Source organism: Mirounga angustirostris, unplaced genomic scaffold (assembly GCF_029215605.1).
Source record: "Mirounga angustirostris isolate CCGP_5_RB_7025 unplaced genomic scaffold, mMirAng1.0.hap1 SCAF_5, whole genome shotgun sequence".
Classification (NCBI taxonomy): domain Eukaryota; kingdom Metazoa; phylum Chordata; class Mammalia; order Carnivora; family Phocidae; genus Mirounga; species Mirounga angustirostris.
The window spans coordinates 56,755,696-56,775,646 of NW_026991713.1; the positions used below are offsets into that span (position 1 = coordinate 56,755,696).

At 51.2% G+C, this 19,951-nt stretch overlaps 1 protein-coding gene across 7 annotated transcripts; it reads left to right on the plus strand.

Annotated features, from left to right (window-relative positions):
- Positions 1 to 119: 119 nt before the first annotated feature.
- Positions 120 to 19,716, plus strand: AVIL (advillin). 7 transcript variants are annotated; one of them, XM_064590979.1, is made up of 20 exons: positions 120 to 975; positions 3,185 to 3,269; positions 4,545 to 4,619; positions 5,313 to 5,509; positions 6,877 to 6,985; positions 7,078 to 7,188; positions 7,499 to 7,701; positions 8,333 to 8,411; positions 8,518 to 8,616; positions 9,290 to 9,443; positions 9,547 to 9,647; positions 10,134 to 10,271; positions 10,377 to 10,535; positions 11,760 to 11,939; positions 13,352 to 13,497; positions 13,692 to 13,869; positions 15,404 to 15,592; positions 16,233 to 16,301; positions 17,572 to 17,685; positions 18,896 to 19,716. In XM_064590979.1, exons 2-20 carry the CDS (start codon positions 3,204 to 3,206, stop codon positions 19,007 to 19,009), a joined length of 2,481 nt encoding a protein of 826 aa, XP_064447049.1. In that variant the 5' UTR covers positions 120 to 975; positions 3,185 to 3,203; the 3' UTR covers positions 19,010 to 19,716. The 7 variants fall into 7 exon arrangements, with proteins under 7 accessions (XP_064447049.1, XP_064447048.1, XP_064447050.1 ...); XM_064590978.1 differs by having other exon boundaries at positions 120 to 3,269; XM_064590980.1 differs by having other exon boundaries at positions 120 to 3,269; positions 13,695 to 13,869.
- The last annotated feature ends 235 nt before the right edge of the window (positions 19,717 to 19,951 follow it).

Sequence of the window (19,951 nt, forward strand, 5' to 3'; positions counted from 1 at the left end):
GTCATTCATGTGGGCAGTCACCGGGCACACTCTGCCTCCCTTGCCACCCCTCGGGGCACCCAGGCTGGGCAAGCCGCTGCCTCCGGCCGGGAGACCAGCTGCACACTCAGCACCGACTGGGCTTCTGCTCAAGGTTACAGAAGTTGGCCTCTTTTCTGGCCCCCATTTGGAACCAACTCCACTGCCATCCAGGTGCTTAATAAGCATACACTTGTGTCCTATTGACTTCTGGGGGACAAACCAGAAACCCCGAGGGACTGGGAGTCTTCGTTCTTCTGTGTCCCTTACCGATTCTCCCAAACCAGGATCCCCGGGAGAGCCCAGCAGGGTTCTTGGCACATAGTAGGCACTCAGATTTTGATTGGACTGCTGTAGGGACCCCAAGGGAAACCCTACGGAGCAAAACAGCAAAACAGGATGACCAAAGATAACACACTCCTGGCCCCTCTCCTGGACTTCCCTCCCTCTGAAAAATGCCCAGAAGCTTCTCAGGGAGGCATTGCCAGCTTAGACATCCCAGGCACTCTGGGGCAGCTCTGGCCCCTGCCTCTTGTCATCATCAGCATAATGCATCCATATCTACAATATGGCAAATTTCATATCCTCCCACCCTCTTTGCTGCATTATTGATGGGCTGTGCACTTTTAAAAAAAATCAATTGGATCAGGGTGTGGAGCTGGAGTCAAAAGAGAAAAGCCTTTAAAAGTCCGTTCTTCTTGTTTCTGCTGTTTTGAATAGGAGCAGATAAAGCTTCCCCTCTGGTTTGAATAAGTCAAGCCCAGGGCTAGGTTGGCTGTGATTGGCCGGGACTGGGAAAATGAGGTTAAGACGCAAACACAAGCAAATATAACGCAGTGTCTGCGGCCATTACTAAGCTAAGGCAGCAGGACCTGGCGCCTCCCTCCTTGGGGTGGTTTTCTGACACGGCTGCTCCTTGCCCCGGGACTCGGAAGACGCGGCGGGAGAGAAGGCACGGTAAGGTCTGCTCGGTGGATGGGTGCACGCCAGTAGAGCAATCCTGCTGAACAAGGAGGAAGTGAGGGGAAGAGGACACTGAAGTTTCTGTGCCTTTGTTTTCTTGGATGGGGCTTTTAAAGGATTAAACCAGGAGTTTGTACCAGTTTTGCAAACTTCTTGCTGAGCAGTTAAGGCCCTTTTTAGAAAGCACTGAACGGAAAGCAAAGGTCTCAAGCGCTGGGAAATAAGGAGACTGCCCCATTCACCTAGCTCAGAAAGGTGGTGTGGGGCAAGGCAGAAGTTAGAACTGGCTTCCTCCACCTGGGGTCCATTCACAGAGCTCTGTAAGAATTGAGGGCCGCTGGCTTTTAGCCTGGGATTTCAAAACCCCGCCCCACCCCAAGGGTTTCTGCAATGCCGAATTAATAAATAAGGACTTGGGGAAGAGGGAGGAAGAAACTCAGCTTCGGGGGACTTCGATGTCACGAATGCAATCACATTTTCCGGCTGTTCCAGTGTGGCAGGAAGTGCCTTCTTTGAGCATGTCCTCTCCTTGGTTGGGGAGCCTTGGCCCAGTGAGCTCCTTCCCTTTTGATCCTTAAGTCCCTGCTGGGAAATGGGACTGCTTTTGGCCTCTGAGAGTCACAGCCCTCATTAATGCCAGCTGGTTTGGTTTTTCCCAGGTTGAAACCTCTCGGTTTTCAAGAAATGAATTCGTTGGCCCTTGTCCCCTTCCCCTAGTTGGGTCACGGCAGTTGCCTTTAATGAATGAAATCGAGGGTCTGAGAAAATCCTGAACAAATACTTCCTGGCAGTTCTGAGCAGCACCGGGGAGGGGAGGGTGGGGCAGCACGAGTTAGCAAATTAAATCCTCAAACATTGGCTGCTCCGCCTTAGTCTTGCTGTAGCAGAACACAAAGGGAGTCTGGTATTCTGTGTTTTGCCAAAGCCCATGCTAGATAATGGCACAAACTCTTCAAACCTGGCTTCATCCACCGAGGCTCAAGGATGGAATGGCCAAACACGTGCAGTACGCCTCCGGATAGCACAACTCCACGCGGCCCTTTCTGGGTGGGTCGTGTTTTTGTTTTTTGTTTTGGTTTTTTACTTTATGTAAATCCATCAAGCACATCTTTTTTCCTTCGCCTCTTGAGAGCATGCATCAGTTATAGGTATTACGGGAACGCAAGCTCCTTGAGAGCAAGAACCAGGCAGGCACTTTGATGCTACAAAGCCGCTAGGGGAGCAGGGATGAGTGCTTGATGCTCCTAGACACGCCTTGAGCACAGATGGTGCCCGATCCACCCGCACTTGTCTTCCCCGCTTCCTCCTCCTCCCCACCCTGCCTTGTGGGCGGCCACCACCGACTCCGGCAGGTCTGTGTGGGAGGGGACACGGGTGGCCTCTGCCCCCAGGCGGGCCCGGCCACCCAGCCTGTTGCTGCCAGCACCCCAACTCGGTCCCACACCCTGCTCGGCCATGTTGCTTTCCCTCTTCCGCGAGGCACAGGGAATATTATTAGTCAGAGGACAAAAACAAGATGGGGTGTTTGAGTTTTAGGACAGTTTACTTAAAAGGGAAAAGTCTGGAAAGTAAAGCCCAAAGAGGAAGCCAAAGAGTTGACCGCACAGCGGACCTGGCAAGCGAGGACCCTGGGAAGAGCTGGACGGGGTGAATGAGAGAAGGCAGCCGAACCTGGAAATACTGATACAAGCCTTTCTTCCCGTGTGCCACTGAAGGCAGATAAGTTTAGGAAGGGTTACACGACATCAGAGTGACTAAAAGCACAGGTTTTAGGGCCAGATATGAATTTCACTCTAGCGTGTGACATCAGGCAAATTATTTAACCTCTCCAAACCTCAACTCACCTACGATGTAAGATGAAAATAGACTCAGTTTGTAAGAATTAAATGACAACATAAAGTGAACCCGCTCAGGGCTTACCATATTTATCAGGCCTTCAGTAGATAACCGTGGCTATTACCAGGGGAGTGGCAAGGGGGAAGGCGACCTTCTTTCTGGGTGAGCCCCCCTCCCCCAGGCCAGCCAGGCTTACAGTGGGAACTTGGAGAAGCCATTTCCCACATCGCCATGAAACAGTGCAGGGTGCCTCACAGACACATGGCAGGGTGGCTGACAAGATGCTAGGAAATGACTTAGGGGAAAAGCTGGAGGACTGCCTGCCGCGAGAGGCATCATCCGCCCCGCTCACTCTGTGATGTTGCAGTCCTGGGAAGACAAGCGCCATGTCTCTGAGCAGCGCCTTCAGGGCTGTGGGCAACGACCCTGGGATCATCACCTGGAGAATAGAGGTGAGCTGGGCTGGAGGCGCACCTTCCTCCTCACACGGCATCTGGGGGCGGTCTCTGGTCATCCCGGGTTCCTGCAGTCTCCTGCCTTGGGAAATAGCGAGAGACAGCATCGGAGTCACCTTTTCCTATCCTTGACCCCTCCTGGGTGCTCGCGGGTGGAGGAAATGCTTTTAGCTCTGGAGAGCCGGGCTCCAAGCAAAACTAAGCTTGCCCTTTATCCTGCCATCTGCTCAGTGAGTTTGCACTTGCAGTAAATGCCCTAGAGAAAGACCGAAGGCTCCTGTCAGAAAAACTGGAACCTGTCTTTCACAGGGCACGCTGGCTCCTGCCAAGTGGTAGGGGAGGTGGGGTTACTGCGTAGATCAGGGGGCCGCTCATCCCTTCTCCCACCTGGGCTTGAGCCCCTCCAGCTGACCTCGAGCTCCAGCAGTCTAGCTGGGAACAGCCCTGGCCTGGGCAGCTCCACCTGCCAGATGTAAGAACCCCGCTCCCCGCACCTCTCCTCCCTGCTCTGAGCCCAGGGAGGGGCGGCTGCCTAAAACCCAGAGCCCTTAAATCTTCCTGATTATTTCAAAGTAGGTACTAAAAGTTACCAAAAGTATGGTATATTTAACATCTTTACATTTAACACACACATCTTACATAGAATATACACAAGTATGACTGCAGGTGCCTGTCACTTAGAGAGAGTGAGGAAAAATCCCTATCTGAGGCCATGTGAATGGCTCTCCTGGGACAAGCCATATGCACAGGGGACACATCAAGCCCCCCCCCCCCATCCAATACGGAGCGCTGGCCGTGGAGCCCCGCCCACGCACCGCCGGCACTCGCCTCTCACAGCCCCACGGCACCCCCACGCTCTGTTTGCAGCCCTTGCCCAGCACTGGGCGGTCAGGGTTGGAGGACGTTGTCAGAGGCACAGGTGCAGCTGCTCAGAGGTAGGATTTGACCCGACCGCTGATATCCAGCTCTTTTCCCTGCAAAGGGCTAGAGGAGCTCACAAGGCTCCTCCCGTATAGTGAGACCAAGCAGGTGGTAGGGAGGGGGGTGGGGTAAAGACAGGGACCCAGATTCAGCCCTGGGGCCATGCAGGCAGAGCTCGGCAGAAGCTAGAGGGGTGGGCCCACTAATCCTGTGGCTAGCCACCATGCCCTATAGAATCAGCAGGGACGTCTTCCCTACCTCTCCCCGGCCACCTGTGCCAAATGATGGAGGACAGGGAGGCTGGGGAGTGGGGGCTGGGATGCAGACTATACACAGCCCTTGTCCTTCCAGAAACTGGAGCTGGCACTGGTTCCCCTGAGTGCCCATGGCAACTTCTATGAGGGGGACTGCTACGTCATCCTCTCGGTGAGCACCATCACCCCCAAACCCCCCCACCCCTGCCGGTTCCCATGAGCTTCTCCCTTGAGAGCCGTTCTTGGGTTCCACCGAGATCTGCTGCTGATGCTAATCAGGTTCCTGGTATCTGTCTTGATTCTTCTTCAGTGTTGTACAGAACAGGCCTCCAGTTTGACTAGAAAGGCCATTCTTAGGGGATGGGGCCCTCAGTCTGAACCTCAGCAAGGACCCCGCAAGCAGCACCTCTCCCTCCTGGGGCCCAGCCCCCACATTAGAGTGGTATGGAGGCAGGCCAGGTAGATACAAGGCCATGCCTCAAAGTGCCCATTCTGGTTGAGGGAACAATATCGCACATGAACGATGCCGACCGAGCCAGGCAGATGGACAGATTGGCACCGTGTCAGCCGCAGGAGAGCAGGGAGCGAAGGGGCACAAGGTCAGTCTGTATCTCAACTTGGAAAAGATCCTCACGGGTCTCCATGTAGTTGGAGAACAGTAAGCTGTCAACTCTCCCCAAATGCGGGAGGATTCTGGGCTGCCAGAGCTTGAGCCACATAGCAGGTGTGCCAGGGGCCCCGGAGGGAGGGGGAGAGGCCCGCAGCCTGCCTAGGGCGGCCACGAGCCACCATACGCCCGGGGGGCCAGCAGCAGAGCGGGATGGAGGTGAGCTGGCCCCTGACCTGATCTCTCCGGACATCCCAGACACGGAGAGTGGGCAGCCTCCTCTCCCAGGACATCCACTTCTGGATTGGGAAGGACTCCTCCCAGGACGAGCAGACCTGCGCGGCCATCTACACCACACAGCTGGATGACTACCTGGGGGGCAGCCCCGTGCAGCACCGAGAGGTGCAGTACCACGAGTCTGACACCTTCCACGGCTACTTCAAGCAGGGCATCATGTGAGTAGTTCACCAGCGCGAGGACAGAAATGGCAGTTTACAAAAGAGGAAACCAAAAGGGCCAGTCGGTGTATGAAGAATCAGAGAAATGCAGATCAAATCAAAGCTATGGCTTCCACCCACCAGAGCAGGGCAGACCAGAGGGCCGGGCGGAGGCGAGCGGTGGCAAGACTGGGGGGGAAAGGGGAGGCCGTGTGGCTCGTCGGGGGCGGGGGGCGGTGGTCCGTGGCGGCTGGAGGACAGTGTGCTGTCACTGAGGCCAATCCCACTCCCGGGTGTATAAGTCAGGGGACCTCCCCCACACCCAGCTCCGCAAGGGCTCATGAGCCAGAAGGTTCACAGCAGTGTCAGGAGTGACGGTGTGAAGCCGTGGCCCCCCCGTAAGTGCCCGTCACAGGGAGACAGGACAAGAAGGAGTACACAGCGGAGGCCGTGGAGCAGATACCGGCTGAGCTGTGGACAGCCCTGAAATTAAAACATGGTCCTAGTGACCAGAGTAAGAGACGGACCTGAAATATATAACGGTGCCAATTTCTGTTTTAAAAAAAATACATGCCCACCAAACAACAGGACACATTTACCCGAATGAAAATAAAAAGGCAGCCATTCAACGGTCGGAAGGGATGCCTGTGGTGGGGAGAGGAGTGGGGGGACATATGCAGGGAAAAGGGAATGCATAAATACTGAAAACAGGAGAGGGGTCTTGGAAAGGACAGGGATGATAATGTTCCACGGACTGAGGAGTTTAACTCCAAACTTTGCCCTCGAGATTGAAAACAAAAAGAGGGATTCTGAGGAGCTCGAGAGACCTGAGGCTGGTCCAAGGCTAGCTTCTTGCCGGTTGGCAGTCGCACTGACTGAGGACCTGTTGGGCACAGCGCACCCCATGAGTCACCAGGGAGCCCACAGACAAACGTCCTACTCCAGGGTGGCTCTCTGCCCAGCCTGCAGGGTCAGGACGCCTGGGGTGGATGCGGGGTTGGGGGGAACTCCAGGGCCAGGAGAGCGGACTCCCCGAGCCGGTTGGTCTTAAGGCCATGGTGCCATGAATTCTTCGGCTGTGGCCACCCAGCCTGTGCCCCTCTCCTTGTCACATGCTGCAATTCACACAGCGGCTAGAACCAGCCAAGCTCGTGCTACGGGGTCCTCACCACGGAGCCACCCGCTGGAACACTAGTCGTATGCTGGTTGGCTCCTAGTCCTCCTCGTATGTCAGCTTGAATGTCACTCCTCCGGAGAAGACTGCCTGGACCACTCTGTCAAAAAGGCCTCACGGAGTCTTGTTCTGTCGCCACCGCCCCTGAGGGCAGAGGCCTCCCCAGTCCCTAGCACATAAATAACGGGGGGTTATCTGGATATCCCCTCAGCTACAAGAAGGGGGGCGTGGCCTCCGGGATGAAGCATGTGGAGACCAACACCTATGACGTGAAGCGGCTGTTACACGTGAAGGGGAAAAGAAACATCAGGGCCACCGAGGTAAGTCCTGCCCACTCTCTGTCCTGCGCCCAGAGCCTCCCCCGCTAGTACCTAAGAATTCCTCCTGAACGACGTCTACTTCTCATCTGCAGGTGGAGATGATCTGGGACAGTTTTAACCAAGGCGATGTCTTCTTGCTGGACCTTGGGAAGGTCATCATCCAATGGAATGCCCCAGAGAGCAACAGCGGAGAACGCCTGAAGGTGTGGTTCTTCCCAGTCTGAGCCCCTTCTCCTCTCCCTCAGGCCCGGTCATGGGGCTGTCACTCTCTAGGTTGCCTTTTCCATCTTCCTTCCTCACTGGCTCTTCTGTGAGATGCGGAGACAGACAGACCCCCGTGCTGGAGCAGAATCTGTTTCAGAGACAGGCCAAGTGCCTGAGTCTGTGACTCACCCCCAGGGTCTTAAGCCGCAGAATAACTCCTGTGTCTGGGACCCAGGTCACTGCCCCCGAAGCCAGCAAGCGCCAAGGGGGCCCAGCGGGACTGAGTGCTTCTTGGGGCTTCTTTGACAGGCTATGCTTCTGGCAAAGGATATTCGGGACAGGGAACGAGGGGGCCGTGCTGAAATAGGCGTGATCGAGGGAGACAAGGAGGCAGCAAGTCCAGAGCTGATGAAGGTCCTTCAGGACACCCTTGGCCGGCGCTCTATTATCAAGCCTGCCGTGCCCGATGAGATCATGGACCAGCAGCAGAAATCAAACATCATGTTGTATCAGTGAGTAACTAAACCTGGCTGCTGGTTGGAAGCTGGGGTAGTGGGTGCTTGGCTCCTCATTTTGGGTATAGGCATCTGGCTTTTTTTTTTTTAAGATTTTATTTATTTATTTGAGAGAGAGAGAGACAGAGAGAGCGCATGCACACAGAGAGAGAGGGAGGTGGCTGGATGCCAGGACACCCCCCCCACACACCCAGAACCTGACCCAGGGAGCTGAAAGCAGACTGAGCATAACCGACTGAGCCACCCAGGTGCCCCCAAGCATCTGGCTTTCTTTTAACCCTTTTCAAATGCAGCTTTCAGAAGGAACTCAGTGTTCCCCAGTCAAGGAGGCAGCTACCATCTGCTCTTGTCAGCAACTCTTCCTGGTCTCTTGAGGAGACTCTTCCTTTACTTGGCTCTATCTATGCCCAGGGATGTGGAGGAGATCATGTTCCGGAGAGAGATGCACCAAAGTCTCCTCTCGAGAACAGAGTCCATCACATTCCTGTCTGCATTCAAGCCACGCCTGTCATAAGAGGTCAAACTTGACCCAGAAACTCTACACTGAAACAAAACCAGCAAAATATCAAACTGACTACAAGATGCTTTGTAGAAGAGAAGGCACAAGCTAACTTCTCCCCTTTTCCAGTGTCTCGGACTCAGCTGGGCAGCTGGTGGTCACAGAGGTAGCGACAAGGCCCCTGGTCCAGGACTTACTGAACCATGATGTGAGTAGAGCTTGGGTAGGCGCGGCTTCTGTGGCCAGACCTGGCTTCATAGATCTTCCTTATGGTCCCGATTGGCAGTAACCACCTTTATCCCTGCCCGCTTCAGGACTGCTACATCTTAGACCAAAGTGGAACCAAGATCTACGTGTGGAAAGGAAGAAGAGCCACAAAGACTGAGAAACAGACGGCCATGTCTAAAGCCCTGGTAGGAACTACAGATGTACAGTATTGTCCACAAAATTCTGTCAGGACCACGTCAGATGTGTTCAGAGAACCAGACGAGGCACTTGGGCTTACGACAGCACTGTTACATGCACGGACTTCAGTCAGACAGACAACCTGGGGATAAATCCAGGTTTAAGAGACAACTCCTAGGGTTGTTCTGAGGCGTCAGTAACATTTGTAAGGCACTTAGGACAGTACCTGGTGCCTACACTTGCTCAGTAAACATGGCTGCTGTTATCGAAGGGGACATCACATCACGGTCAACGGCCCTGTCCTCAAGGGGCCTGTGACGTGGTCCGGACCCATGCAGATGAACCCAGCAAGATGCGCTTACGCAGCAGTAAATGAGCAAATGCTTGTGACACAAACTCAGTGGAGTACATGAGTGCGGCAGGAACACAGTATAGAGGATCTTGCAAAAAAAAATTAATGATCATGACAGGCCAATCCAGAGATATGAAAATGTTCCCACAGTCCTTTCCCTGAGGCAGGTAACTTGGTCCCTAGACATAAGTGAGTTAGCATTTGACTCCGACTCCCACAAGGGAGCAATCCTGCTGACTGGCTTCAAAGGGCAAGTCACCAGACAAGCAAAGAACCCAGTGCATTCCCTGACTGACGTGACTTTCGGGGGCGGGGGGGGCTGTCCGCAGAACTTCATCCAGATGAAGGGCTACCCCCGCAGCACCAACGTGGAGACCATCAACGACGGTGCTGAGTCGGCCATGTTCAAGCAGCTGTTCCAGAAGTGGGCAGTGAAGGACCAGACCGTGGGCCTGGGGAAAACGTTTGGTGTCGGCAAAATTGGTAAGGCTGCTCCCCAGCTCCCCTTCCCACTGCTGGGACTCTCTAGAAAGGCAGGAACAGATGCTCTTCACTCACTTGGCTTCTCCCAACCCCTTCTCTGCAGCTAAAGTTCTCCAGGATAAATTTGATGTGACTTTACTGCACACCAAGCCGGAGGTCGCTGCCCAGGAAAGAATGGTCGATGATGGCAATGGGGAAGTTGAGGTAAGTCAGTGATTGGCATCTCAGGGCAGGCAGCACCGGCCCTCCTAGCTGTTTTGCTGGAGAGGAGGGAGAGGGTGACTCTGGTCTGCTTTGCTTTCGTTTTCATCTCTGGGACCTCAGGAGTCGGCTCTCAGAGGTGACCGGAGTCTGCAACGCTGTCCCACATCCCCTCAGGGAAGTGAAAAGCCACTACCCCCATGTGCTATCAATAACTCAGGGGGCGGAAATAGTCAAATCATCTCAGAGCCATGATGGGGATGCACCGGAACAGGAATGATCTGGTTCTTCTCGGGATTCAAATCACGCAAATGTGACAAGCCCTCACAACTGGGAAAGAAGAACCAGAGAGGGAAGGTGTCCTTTGGGTGGATGTTCATGCCTCACCCGCCTGGATTCTCCGCGAAGCATGGCCCAGTTCCCTTCAGGCAGCCATCTTTCCAAATAGGAGCCCCATCTCTGGGAACTTGTGTCTCCTTCTGTGTCCAGATCTGGAGGATTGAAAACCTGGAGCTGGTCCCCGTGGAGCATCAGTGGTACGGCTTCTTCTATGGGGGAGACTGCTATCTGGTTCTCTACACATACGAGGTGAATGGGAAGCCACGCTACATCTTGTATATCTGGCAGGTAGGCCTGACGCAGGCTCCTCCTTGGGATCCTGACGCTACCTCTGGCCACTGGGCGGGGGCAAGGGGTAGCAAGGACCCATTGCTCGCCCTCTCACCCCTGCAGGGCCGCCACGCCTCCAAGGATGAGCTGGTGGCCTCAGCATACCAGGCCACGGAGGTGGATCAGCAGTTTGACGGGGCGCCTGTGCAGGTCCGAGTTACCATGGGGAAGGAGCCCCGCCACTTCATGGCCATCTTCAAAGGGAAGCTGGTTATCTTTGAGGTGAGACCCCTCAGAAAAAGTGACACCAGGAGCAGGAATACTCAAATAAGTCAGCAGGAGGCTGCAGTATAGGAGAGGAGGGATGGAAACCAGGGCTGGGGGTAGACACAGACAAGAAGAGGGTTAATCTCTCTGAGACACTCAAGGGAATCCCAGCTGCCCAGGGCTTCAAGTCCAAACCACTGCCTCGTTAACATCCAAGGTGTTTCATGATCTGACCGGTTTTACCCATGCGGGTGTGTTACTCTCAGCGCCCGTTAACCCACACTCTCCACTCCGGTGAGGTAGGTCTCCCCATTAGACCTCACATGTGCCACATGATGCCCTGTCCAGTCCCGCCCCTGGGCGTGCCCACTTCTTCCATGAAGCCCTGGCTGAAGCACTACCAGCACTATAATGTCATATGCTTGATATCACCCAAGCCTGCGGGCAAGTCCTACCCTTGTCATTTATTAACCAGGTTGCTAAGCCTCAATTTTCCCATCTGTACTGTAATAAATACCTACTTTGGGGGCACCTGGGTGGCTGTCAGTTAAGCGTCCGACTCTTGATTTCAGCTCAGGTCATGATCTCAGGGCTGTGAGATCGAGCCCCGCATCAGGCTCCATACTCAGCAGGGAGTCTGCTTGGGATTCTCTCTCTCCCTCTCCTGCTGCCCCTCCTTCTGCTCACGAGCATGTGTGCTCTCTCTCTCTTTCTCTCTCTCAAATAAATAAATAAATCTTTAAAAATAAATACCTACTGGGGTGCCTGGGTGGCTCAGTTGGTTGGCGGCTGCCTTTGGCTTGGGTCATGATCCCGGGGTCCTGGGATCAAGCCCCACATCGGGCTCCCTGCTCAGCAGGAAGCCTGCTTCTCCCTCTCCCTCTGCTGCTCCCCCTGCTTGTGCTCTCGCTCTCTCTCTCAAATAAATGAAATCTAAACAAAAAAGAAAAAAAAATTTTTAACTAATAAATACCTACTTCACAGTTATTACGAGGATCCATGAAATGATATAGGTAAAGCACCAGCCATAGAGCTTAGCATATAATAAGAGTCTCTGAATGAGAGCTAATATTATTGGTACCGCAGTTCCAGCTCACCTGACCTCTCCCAGTTGGCATGGAAGCTCCCTGAGAGCAAAAGCAGTGGTAAATTCATCCGTAATCTCCACAATGGCTAGCCTAGTGCTCTGTTCACATGGTGCCTCTTAGAACCAGATTCTGCTTTTCTCCTTCTCTCTAGGGTGGGACTTCCAGAAAGGGAAATGCTGAGCCCAATCCCCCAGTAAGGCTCTTCCAGATTCAAGGAAATAACAAATCTAACACCAAAGCGGTGGAGGTTCCAGCCTTGGCCTCCTCCCTGAACTCCAGTGATGCCTTTCTGCTACGGAGCCAGGCAGAGCACTACCTGTGGTATGGCAAGGTGAGAGAGCTGGGCCCAGGGCTCACACCAGCCCCTTGGAGCCCAGCCCTATGCCCACCTTCCTGTCAGCAAGGACAAAGGAACTAAAAAGTAGGCCGAAGCAGTCCTCAAGAAGATGAGCCTTTTCCTAAAGGATTTTCAAAGGAACTGCCAAAGTTCCCCACGATTAGAAACTCACTGACAGCCTTGCTCACACCCAGGAGATGCTCCATAAACTTCTACACAGAGGGAGGCTGGATAAGTCAATCTTTCCACACCAGTTTGGTGGATCGTAGTAGGACAGGCATTAACATTGAACACAAACACTAAAACTGTGATTTTTGTCAATTCGGAGTGCATCTACATTAAAAAGCACTAAAATTGTTTTACAAAAGAGAATTGAACAGGAAAAGATGCTCCACATCACAGGTATCAGGGCAATGCTAGTGAAAACCACAGAGATACCACTGTATGCCTAGCATAAGGGCTAAAAAAAAAAAAAAAAAGACAATATCAAGTGTAGATGAGGATGCAGGAACTCACCTGTATTGCTGGTGGGAATGCACCAGCCTTTGGAAAATGATTTGACAGTTTCTTATAAAATACACACCTATGATCCAGCAATCCCGTGCCTGGGTATTTATTTACCCACAAGAAAGAAAAAACTACCTTCACACAAATATATCTGGCACCTTTATTCATAATCACCCAAAATTGGAAGCAATTCAACTGAGGAATGAAAAGACAGTGGTATATTTATACAGTAGGATACTACTCAGCAGCACAAAGAAAAAAGCTGTTGATCCTCCCAACAATGGTGAATCTCAAATGTCCTATGCTAAGTGAAGGAAGCCAAATTCAAAGGCTATCTAGTGTATGATTCCATTTATAACATTCTGGAAAAGGCAAACTGTAGTGATGGAGAACAGATTGGCGGTTGCCAGAGGTTAAGGATTTGGGGAGGGTCTGATGACAAAGGGGGAGTAGCCTGAGGGAATTTTTTGCAGGGCTGAGGCAATGTTCTGTATCTTCATTTTGATGGTGGTAACATGATTCTCTGTTGGTCAAGACTCATAGAACTGTACACCAAAAAGTGAATTTTCTTGAATGTAATTTAAAGAATAAATTTAAATGTTTTCTCTTAAAAAAAAAAAAAATCAAGAGGAGGTGCTAACATTCCAACCGAAGCTGAAACAAAGGTGTCTCTGACCAACATCCATGGTGGGCTCAGAGTCCAGTCCTGCTCTTTGCCACCACGCTGTTTTCCTTTCCCCACCCCTCCTTTCCCAAGACTAGAACAAACCTAGCTCCCCATCCTGGGGCACTGTTGCCTGGTAGCTGATCCAAGTACAGTCTTAGTGTGACTCCCTCCCCCTGCCCATCGACGTGTCTATGTGCGACTAACACTTGTGTTCTCCTCACCCCACTCTCAGGGGTCTAGTGGGGATGAGCGGGCGATGGCTAAGGAGCTGGCCAGCCTTCTCTGCAAGGGCACCGAGGACACTGTGGCTGAGGGCCAGGAGCCAGCTGAGTTCTGGGACCTGCTGGGAGGAAAAACTGCCTATGCCAACGACAAAAGGTATGGGATCGCGCTGTCCCCTCCTCAGGGCTCCCCCTGCCGCCCAGGCTTGTGAACTGCACAAACTCTAGGATGCCTTTCAGTTCTAAAAACCTATTTCTTGATGAACCACTGAACGCTACCCCTGACACCAATACTGAACTGTATGTCAACTAACTAGAATTTAAATTAAAAAAAAAAACATTATTTCTTAGTAGCTCAGTTCCTCTAAATGGACTGCATTGCAGACTACAGCAGGAAATCCTAGATGTGCAGCCTCGTCTCTTTGAATGTTCCAGTAAGATTGGGCGGTTCGTTGTCATGGAGATCACAGACTTCACCCAGGATGACCTGAACCCAGGTGATGTGATGCTCCTAGATACCTGGGACCAGGTAAGACACAGCCAGAGAACTTGGAACAAGTGACAAAGACACCCCCCCCCCCCCCCCCCCGCCGACTTTAGGCTACTTTTCATGTCGCACCTCCCCTACCAGGATAAACCTGGGGTAGCCCTGGCCCTTCCCCAAGTCCACCAAACATCTGTCAGTGGTAGCCAAAGGAAGAGCCCACTTTTTGCCAGGGATGGAGAGAACAGTGTTGTTTAAAACTGACCACCTTGGGAAGTTTCCCACCTTGCCTTGGGAAAATCAGTCCATCTTATCATCATGCACTTCTTTTTCTTAGGAGAGACAGCAACAGGCTCCACACTCAGAACGATGGGCCTCTTAGGGAATATTGGGCTGTAAAGGGGAGATCTCCAAGGCAAACCCTCCCTGACATCCTATTTTCCTCAGCTCAGCTCAGCAGACGTACTCAGCACTTCCTTCGTGCCCCAGTCACTGTGATAGGGGTAGGGTCACCAAGGTGAAGGGCCTCTGCTCTCAGAGTTTATAGGCTGATGGAGGGGCTGGACAGAGAAACATCATTTTGCTGTAATAGAGGTATGGTGCCATGGGAGCACAAATTAGGGGCACTCAACATAGTTTAGGGGTTCAGAGAAGACTTCCTAGAGGAGATGGCTCCCAGGCTGAATCGCGAAGGATGAGTGGGCATTAATCAGGTAGAGAGAGCATCCTGGGCAAAGGAAATAGCACAAGTTAAAAAGCAAGGCATGTAGTCTAGTATACAAAGAACTCCCGACAATATCATCAGACCTTAAGATAGGGTAGAGGAGTTCGAGATGAAGCTAAGAAGTAGGTATGGGCCTTACCTACCATGTCAAGTTTTAATTTTATCCTGGAAAGCTACGGAAATTTAAGCAGGTGAATGACACAGTCGCTGTGCTTTCGACTGATCACCCTGCAAAGTGTGGGAGAGGAGGGATGGGGGAAACGACAGAAGGTGTGCTGGGAGGCCAGTCAGGAGAGCACTGTTAACAGTTGAGTAAGAGGACTAAGGGCCACCTCGGGCTGCACAGGGGCAATGGGGTCAGATAGAGGAATGGTGACACCTATGACAAATACATAGGAGGGAAACGGGCTGGCCTTGGTGACTCGCTGGGTACAGGGGCATCGAGGATGGCTCCCAGGTTACTGCCCTAGGTGACTGGATGGATGCCATTGACCAAGAATGGAGACACGGACGCAAGTCTAGAAAAGAAGAGCTACATTTGGGGGGTTCTGTTTGAGGTTCCTAGAGACAGCCACGGTCAGAGGGAGGGGGAGTGTCCTGCAAAAAGTTAAGTTCAGGAAGCCGAAGTTCAGCGACAGCTTGGGACTGGACATGTAGATTTAGGAGATACATGTGTAATTAAAATCAGAACACCAAGCTGATTCTGGGGGGAAGCCTTTCTCTCTGCTGAGCAAATGAGGCCAGGAAAGTTCTCGGAGGCTGTGGTTCGCTGAGGGGGAAAGGAAAGGCAGTGGGTCTGGTCTAGTCCTTAGTCCTTGATAGAAGCGCGTTAAGATGCCACCTCTTACCACACAGGTGTTCTTGTGGATTGGGGCTGAGGCCAATGCCACAGAGAAGGAGCGCGCCCTTGCGACGGCCCAGGAGTACCTGCACACTCACCCCAGCGGCCGGGATGCAGACACACCGATCCTGATCATCAAACAGGGCTTTGAGCCTCCCATCTTCACGGGCTGGTTCTTGGCTTGGGACCCTCATGTTTGGAGCGTAAGAACAGAGAGAATGGGGGAGACCTCCCTACTGCCCGGGAGCTCAGCGCAAATAGCTTAGTGGGAAGGCAGGGTACTGACTTAAGGGCTGAGTAAATCCAGGACCACATTTCCCCCACCCCCTCTCCACTCCCCTGCTTTTTCCTTTCCTTCTCTTTTCTGCCCACCACGGCACTCAGTCTGGTTAGAGAATTCACAGCTTGTCTCAGGAAGAAGCCGTGTGTGGAAGTAAGTGATGGTTGATAAAGTTTATCCACACACATCTCCTTTTTTGAGCTTTACAACCACCCTGACAGCTGGGGCAAACGTTTCCATGTTAAAGAGGAGGAAGCTTAGAGGAGGGGATTTGTCAAAAGTCACAGTTAACCGAAGAAGCCAGGTTTTCTGACCCCTAGTCAATGGCTCTGTCTTCTTCGGTCTTGTGTGGAGGGTTAAGGAACACCAGCAAAGAATGCAGATCATGTTGAAGGACCTTCCAACCTGGCGTGGACCCAGAAGGGGGGATTTTCATTCCTGCGTAGCCCTGCAATGTCTTCTGATTCCCCGGCTTTGTTGCTTTCCTCGAGGGTAGACGAGGCCTAAGATGTCCCTCCCCCTGTAAGCAGCACCTTGTCCTGTCTTCCGTCTCTTTGTTCCAGGCAGGGAAATCCTATGAGCAGTTAAAAGAAGAGCTGGGAGATGCCACTGCTATCACGAGAATCACTGCTGTGAGTTGGGTTTGCTCCTGCAGAAGCAAGTCACACGGGCATTCGGAGCCAGAGAGAAACCGTAAACGCTACAGACACCACATGGGCGAAACCCCATCGTGTCCTTCTTAGTATCACTCTAGTGGGCTCTTTTGATTTCAGATTGTTCTAATCAATAGCAAAGCAGGTCTCAAAGCCAAGTTCCTCGTTTTACTGTCTTCCTGAATTTAGAATAGACTTGCTGCTTTAAAAAAAAAAAAACATATTTTTAAATATAAATATAAGGAATTATGACCTAGGAATCACCTACAATTATGGACTGAATGTGTTTGTCTTCCAAAATTCGTATGTTGAACCCCTAGCCCCTAATGTGGTGGTATAAAGAGGTGGGGCCTTTAGGGGGTAATTAGTGCCCTTGAAGGAAGAGCTAGGAGGGCTGGCTCTCTACCAGATGAGGATACACTGGGAAGATGCCATCCACAAGCTGGGAAGCGAGCTCTCCCCAGACCCAGGATTCAGACACCTTGATCTTGGACTAGGTTCCTAGCCTCCAGAACTCTTGAGAAATGAATGTTTGTTGTTTAAGCTAAAAAACAAACAAAAACTACAAAAACTAGGTTTATTATTCAATTCTATCATTCAGGACAGACTAAATTGACTGGCAGTATTTTTCATAAATAATAAGCTTCTAACTGAAATGAGATGCTTACCAGTTTCTGACCATGCAGACCACAAAAAACTCGTTACCCCTACTCTAATGGCGAAAAGAAGTGGAGCCTCTGGCCAGGAATGCAACAGCTCTTTAGCATCAGGATGAGCACATGATAGCAGGTGTCCATGCCATCTGCAGCTCCATCCTTTGTGCTCTACAAACTCAAGATTCCAAAGCTAATGGCTACATAGTATCTTTAAAATGTATTTAACAACAGTATGACTTCAATTTGAAGTCATTTAAAGGCTGGAAATGTAGAGCCTAAATACAAGCGCCAAAAGAAGGTCTGTGATCACAGTATTGAAATGAGATTTAAGCACAGCGTTAAGCCAAACTGCCTATACAGGATTTACCCTAGACTCAACTGAAGCAGCTTTCCCAAGAAGCACCCCAAAATCTGAATATTTTAGTTTCCCAGATGATTCTGACAGGCAGCCAGCTTTAGGGATCATCGTTCGAAAAGGTGATCACAAAGGGTGCAGTAGTACCAGCCAAAATATTAAATACTATACACACAGAACTTCAACTGCACAGACCCTGAACAGTCTTTTATCCTGTCCACATTCTTATCTTACCTAGGACATGAGGAATGCAACCCTCTCCCTGAATTCTGAGCCAAAATATTACCCTATAGAAGTCCTGAAAAATCAAAATCAGGAGCTGCCTGAGGATGTGAACCCTGCCAAAAAGGAGGTGAGTGGCTAAAGGAACTATGTCTACTGTGAGTGGAGCTCTCCATGAGGGAAGCACCTGTCTCAGTACATGGCCTAGGACAGCTCTGGCACATTGTAGGCCCCTCAACAGACATCTGAGCTACCCGGTAGCTCAAGACAAAAACCCAGGGCTCCTTTTTTCCCACCCCCCACATCAGTCCATCAGCTGGCCTCTGTCCACTCCTCCCCGTCTCTCTGCTGTCCAGCCATCACGGACTACTGCCAAGAGTCCCCCAGCTGGCTTCCCGCTGCAAATGAAAAAGAATGCAGAATCCTTTCTGTGGCCTCCGCAGCTCTACACAACCTGGCCTACATCTGCCTCTCTGATGTCCGATCTCATATACTACCGCCCTCTTCACTTACCACCCTCTAGCCAGGGGCTCCCTGTCTCAAACGCGCTCGGCCCGGCCTTTGAGCCTTTATGCCGCCTGAGAAACCTTTCTTCTCTCCGACCATCACAGAGCTAGCTCCTCCTCATGGTTCAGGTGCTGGCTGGCCCTCCCTGACTGCCCTAACACTGCTTAAGAGCAAGGACCTTCTCTGTCTTGTTCACCACCACATTCTCCGCTTTTCGGCACCTACAACAGGGCCTGGCAGATGGTATGCCCTCTTGAAGTTTTGGTTGAATTCACTTATTTTCCCCTTGAAGGAGTTGATTTGGGATGGGTCTCTGGGTTTTCCACAATGTCTTAGCTAACCAACTCTTAAGGATCTGGACCACAACTTGCTTGAAAACAGAAGCCGTATCTTTCAGAGAGCAAATATTCAGTAAGCATCAATTTATGCTCTGAACAAGATCCACGCGATCTTGCATTCGAAATGTCTGGATAAAAAAATGGCAGATGAGGGCCTGAAGTGAGGAACACCAGCACTCGATTTAGTTCTCCATTCAGCCAAAACTCATGTCTAGAATTCATCATATATAACCCAATTCTTGTTCTTCCGGCCAAAAACTGGTGCCAGGTGGGACCATGAGAGCAGCAAATCCAGTCAGCTTCTGCTCAGGCCAAAATGGGATTCTACAAACCAAGAACCCTCCAGTGAATAATTTAAGTCCATTACAGCCTTTCTGAAAAATTCCTTCTCCTCCCCCTTCAAAGACACTCTCTTGGCTTTACCCTCCCCTCCTCTGTTGGCATTGATGGGTGTCATGTCCTCCTCCTAACTACAGACTTTGTTTTCTCTCTTAGAATTACCTCTCTGAACAGGATTTTATTTCTGTGTTTGGCATCACAAGAGGGCAATTTGCTGTTCTGCCTTGCTGGAAGCAGCTCCAAATGAAGAAAGAAAAGGGGCTTTTCTAAGGCAAGAAGCTATATGCCTATTGCAAGACCACAGAAGTGAGCAGATAGTGCCAAGAACAGGAAAGAATTTATCTACCAATTTTTGCCCAATAGCTAGCTACTTAATTTAGATACAGTATGGTCTGCAAATCACAGCATGTTCTCCATCTTTCTCACCCCTGCATTCCACAGTTGTTATTATATACCTAAAATGTTAATTACCTACTTTTCGATTTGTGTGGCCTTCCGGCTAAAGTCTCAGCAGAAAGCACCACAACTGCATGAATCCAGAGAAGTGAGAGGAAAAAAAACCAACGAAGTTTAAAGTGTTTAATAATGGGGCAAGGATGTGGGTGCCTGGGTGGCTCAGTTGGTTAAGCGACTGCCTTCGGCTCAGGTCGTGATCCTGGAGTCCCGGGATCGAGTCCCGCATCGGGCTCCCTGCTCAGCAGGGGGTCTGCTTCTCCCTCTGACCCTCTTCCCTCTCGTGCTCTCTGTCTCTCATTCTCTCTCTCTCAAATAAATAAATAAAATCTTTAAAAAAAAAAAAAAAAAATAATGGGGCAAGGATGTAAGGTTGTTTTAAATTGTAAGCTCGGTATTTGCAAAATCTACTTAACCCACGAAATCACTGAAGTTATTTCCATATATACCCCAAGGGCAAAATCCAAATGCCCAGATCTGTATGTGCCAGAGATTTTTAACTTTTCAAATAAAAATATCTGTGTGAGCAAATGAGAGTTCTTTTCACCATTTGGGGCTTGCCTGTTACGGTAATTATTTTGTGATGCTGGGAGAAAAGTCTCCTTACTGGGGTAGTAAAGTCTATGACAGACACCGCTTGAGGCTGCACATACTGTCCCAACATGATGGAAGGATCCAGCAAGTATGGGTGAGTGATTTCTCTGGATAACTGGACCACTCTAAGTCCTGTTGCTGGCACAAGAATGCCAAAATCTGCCT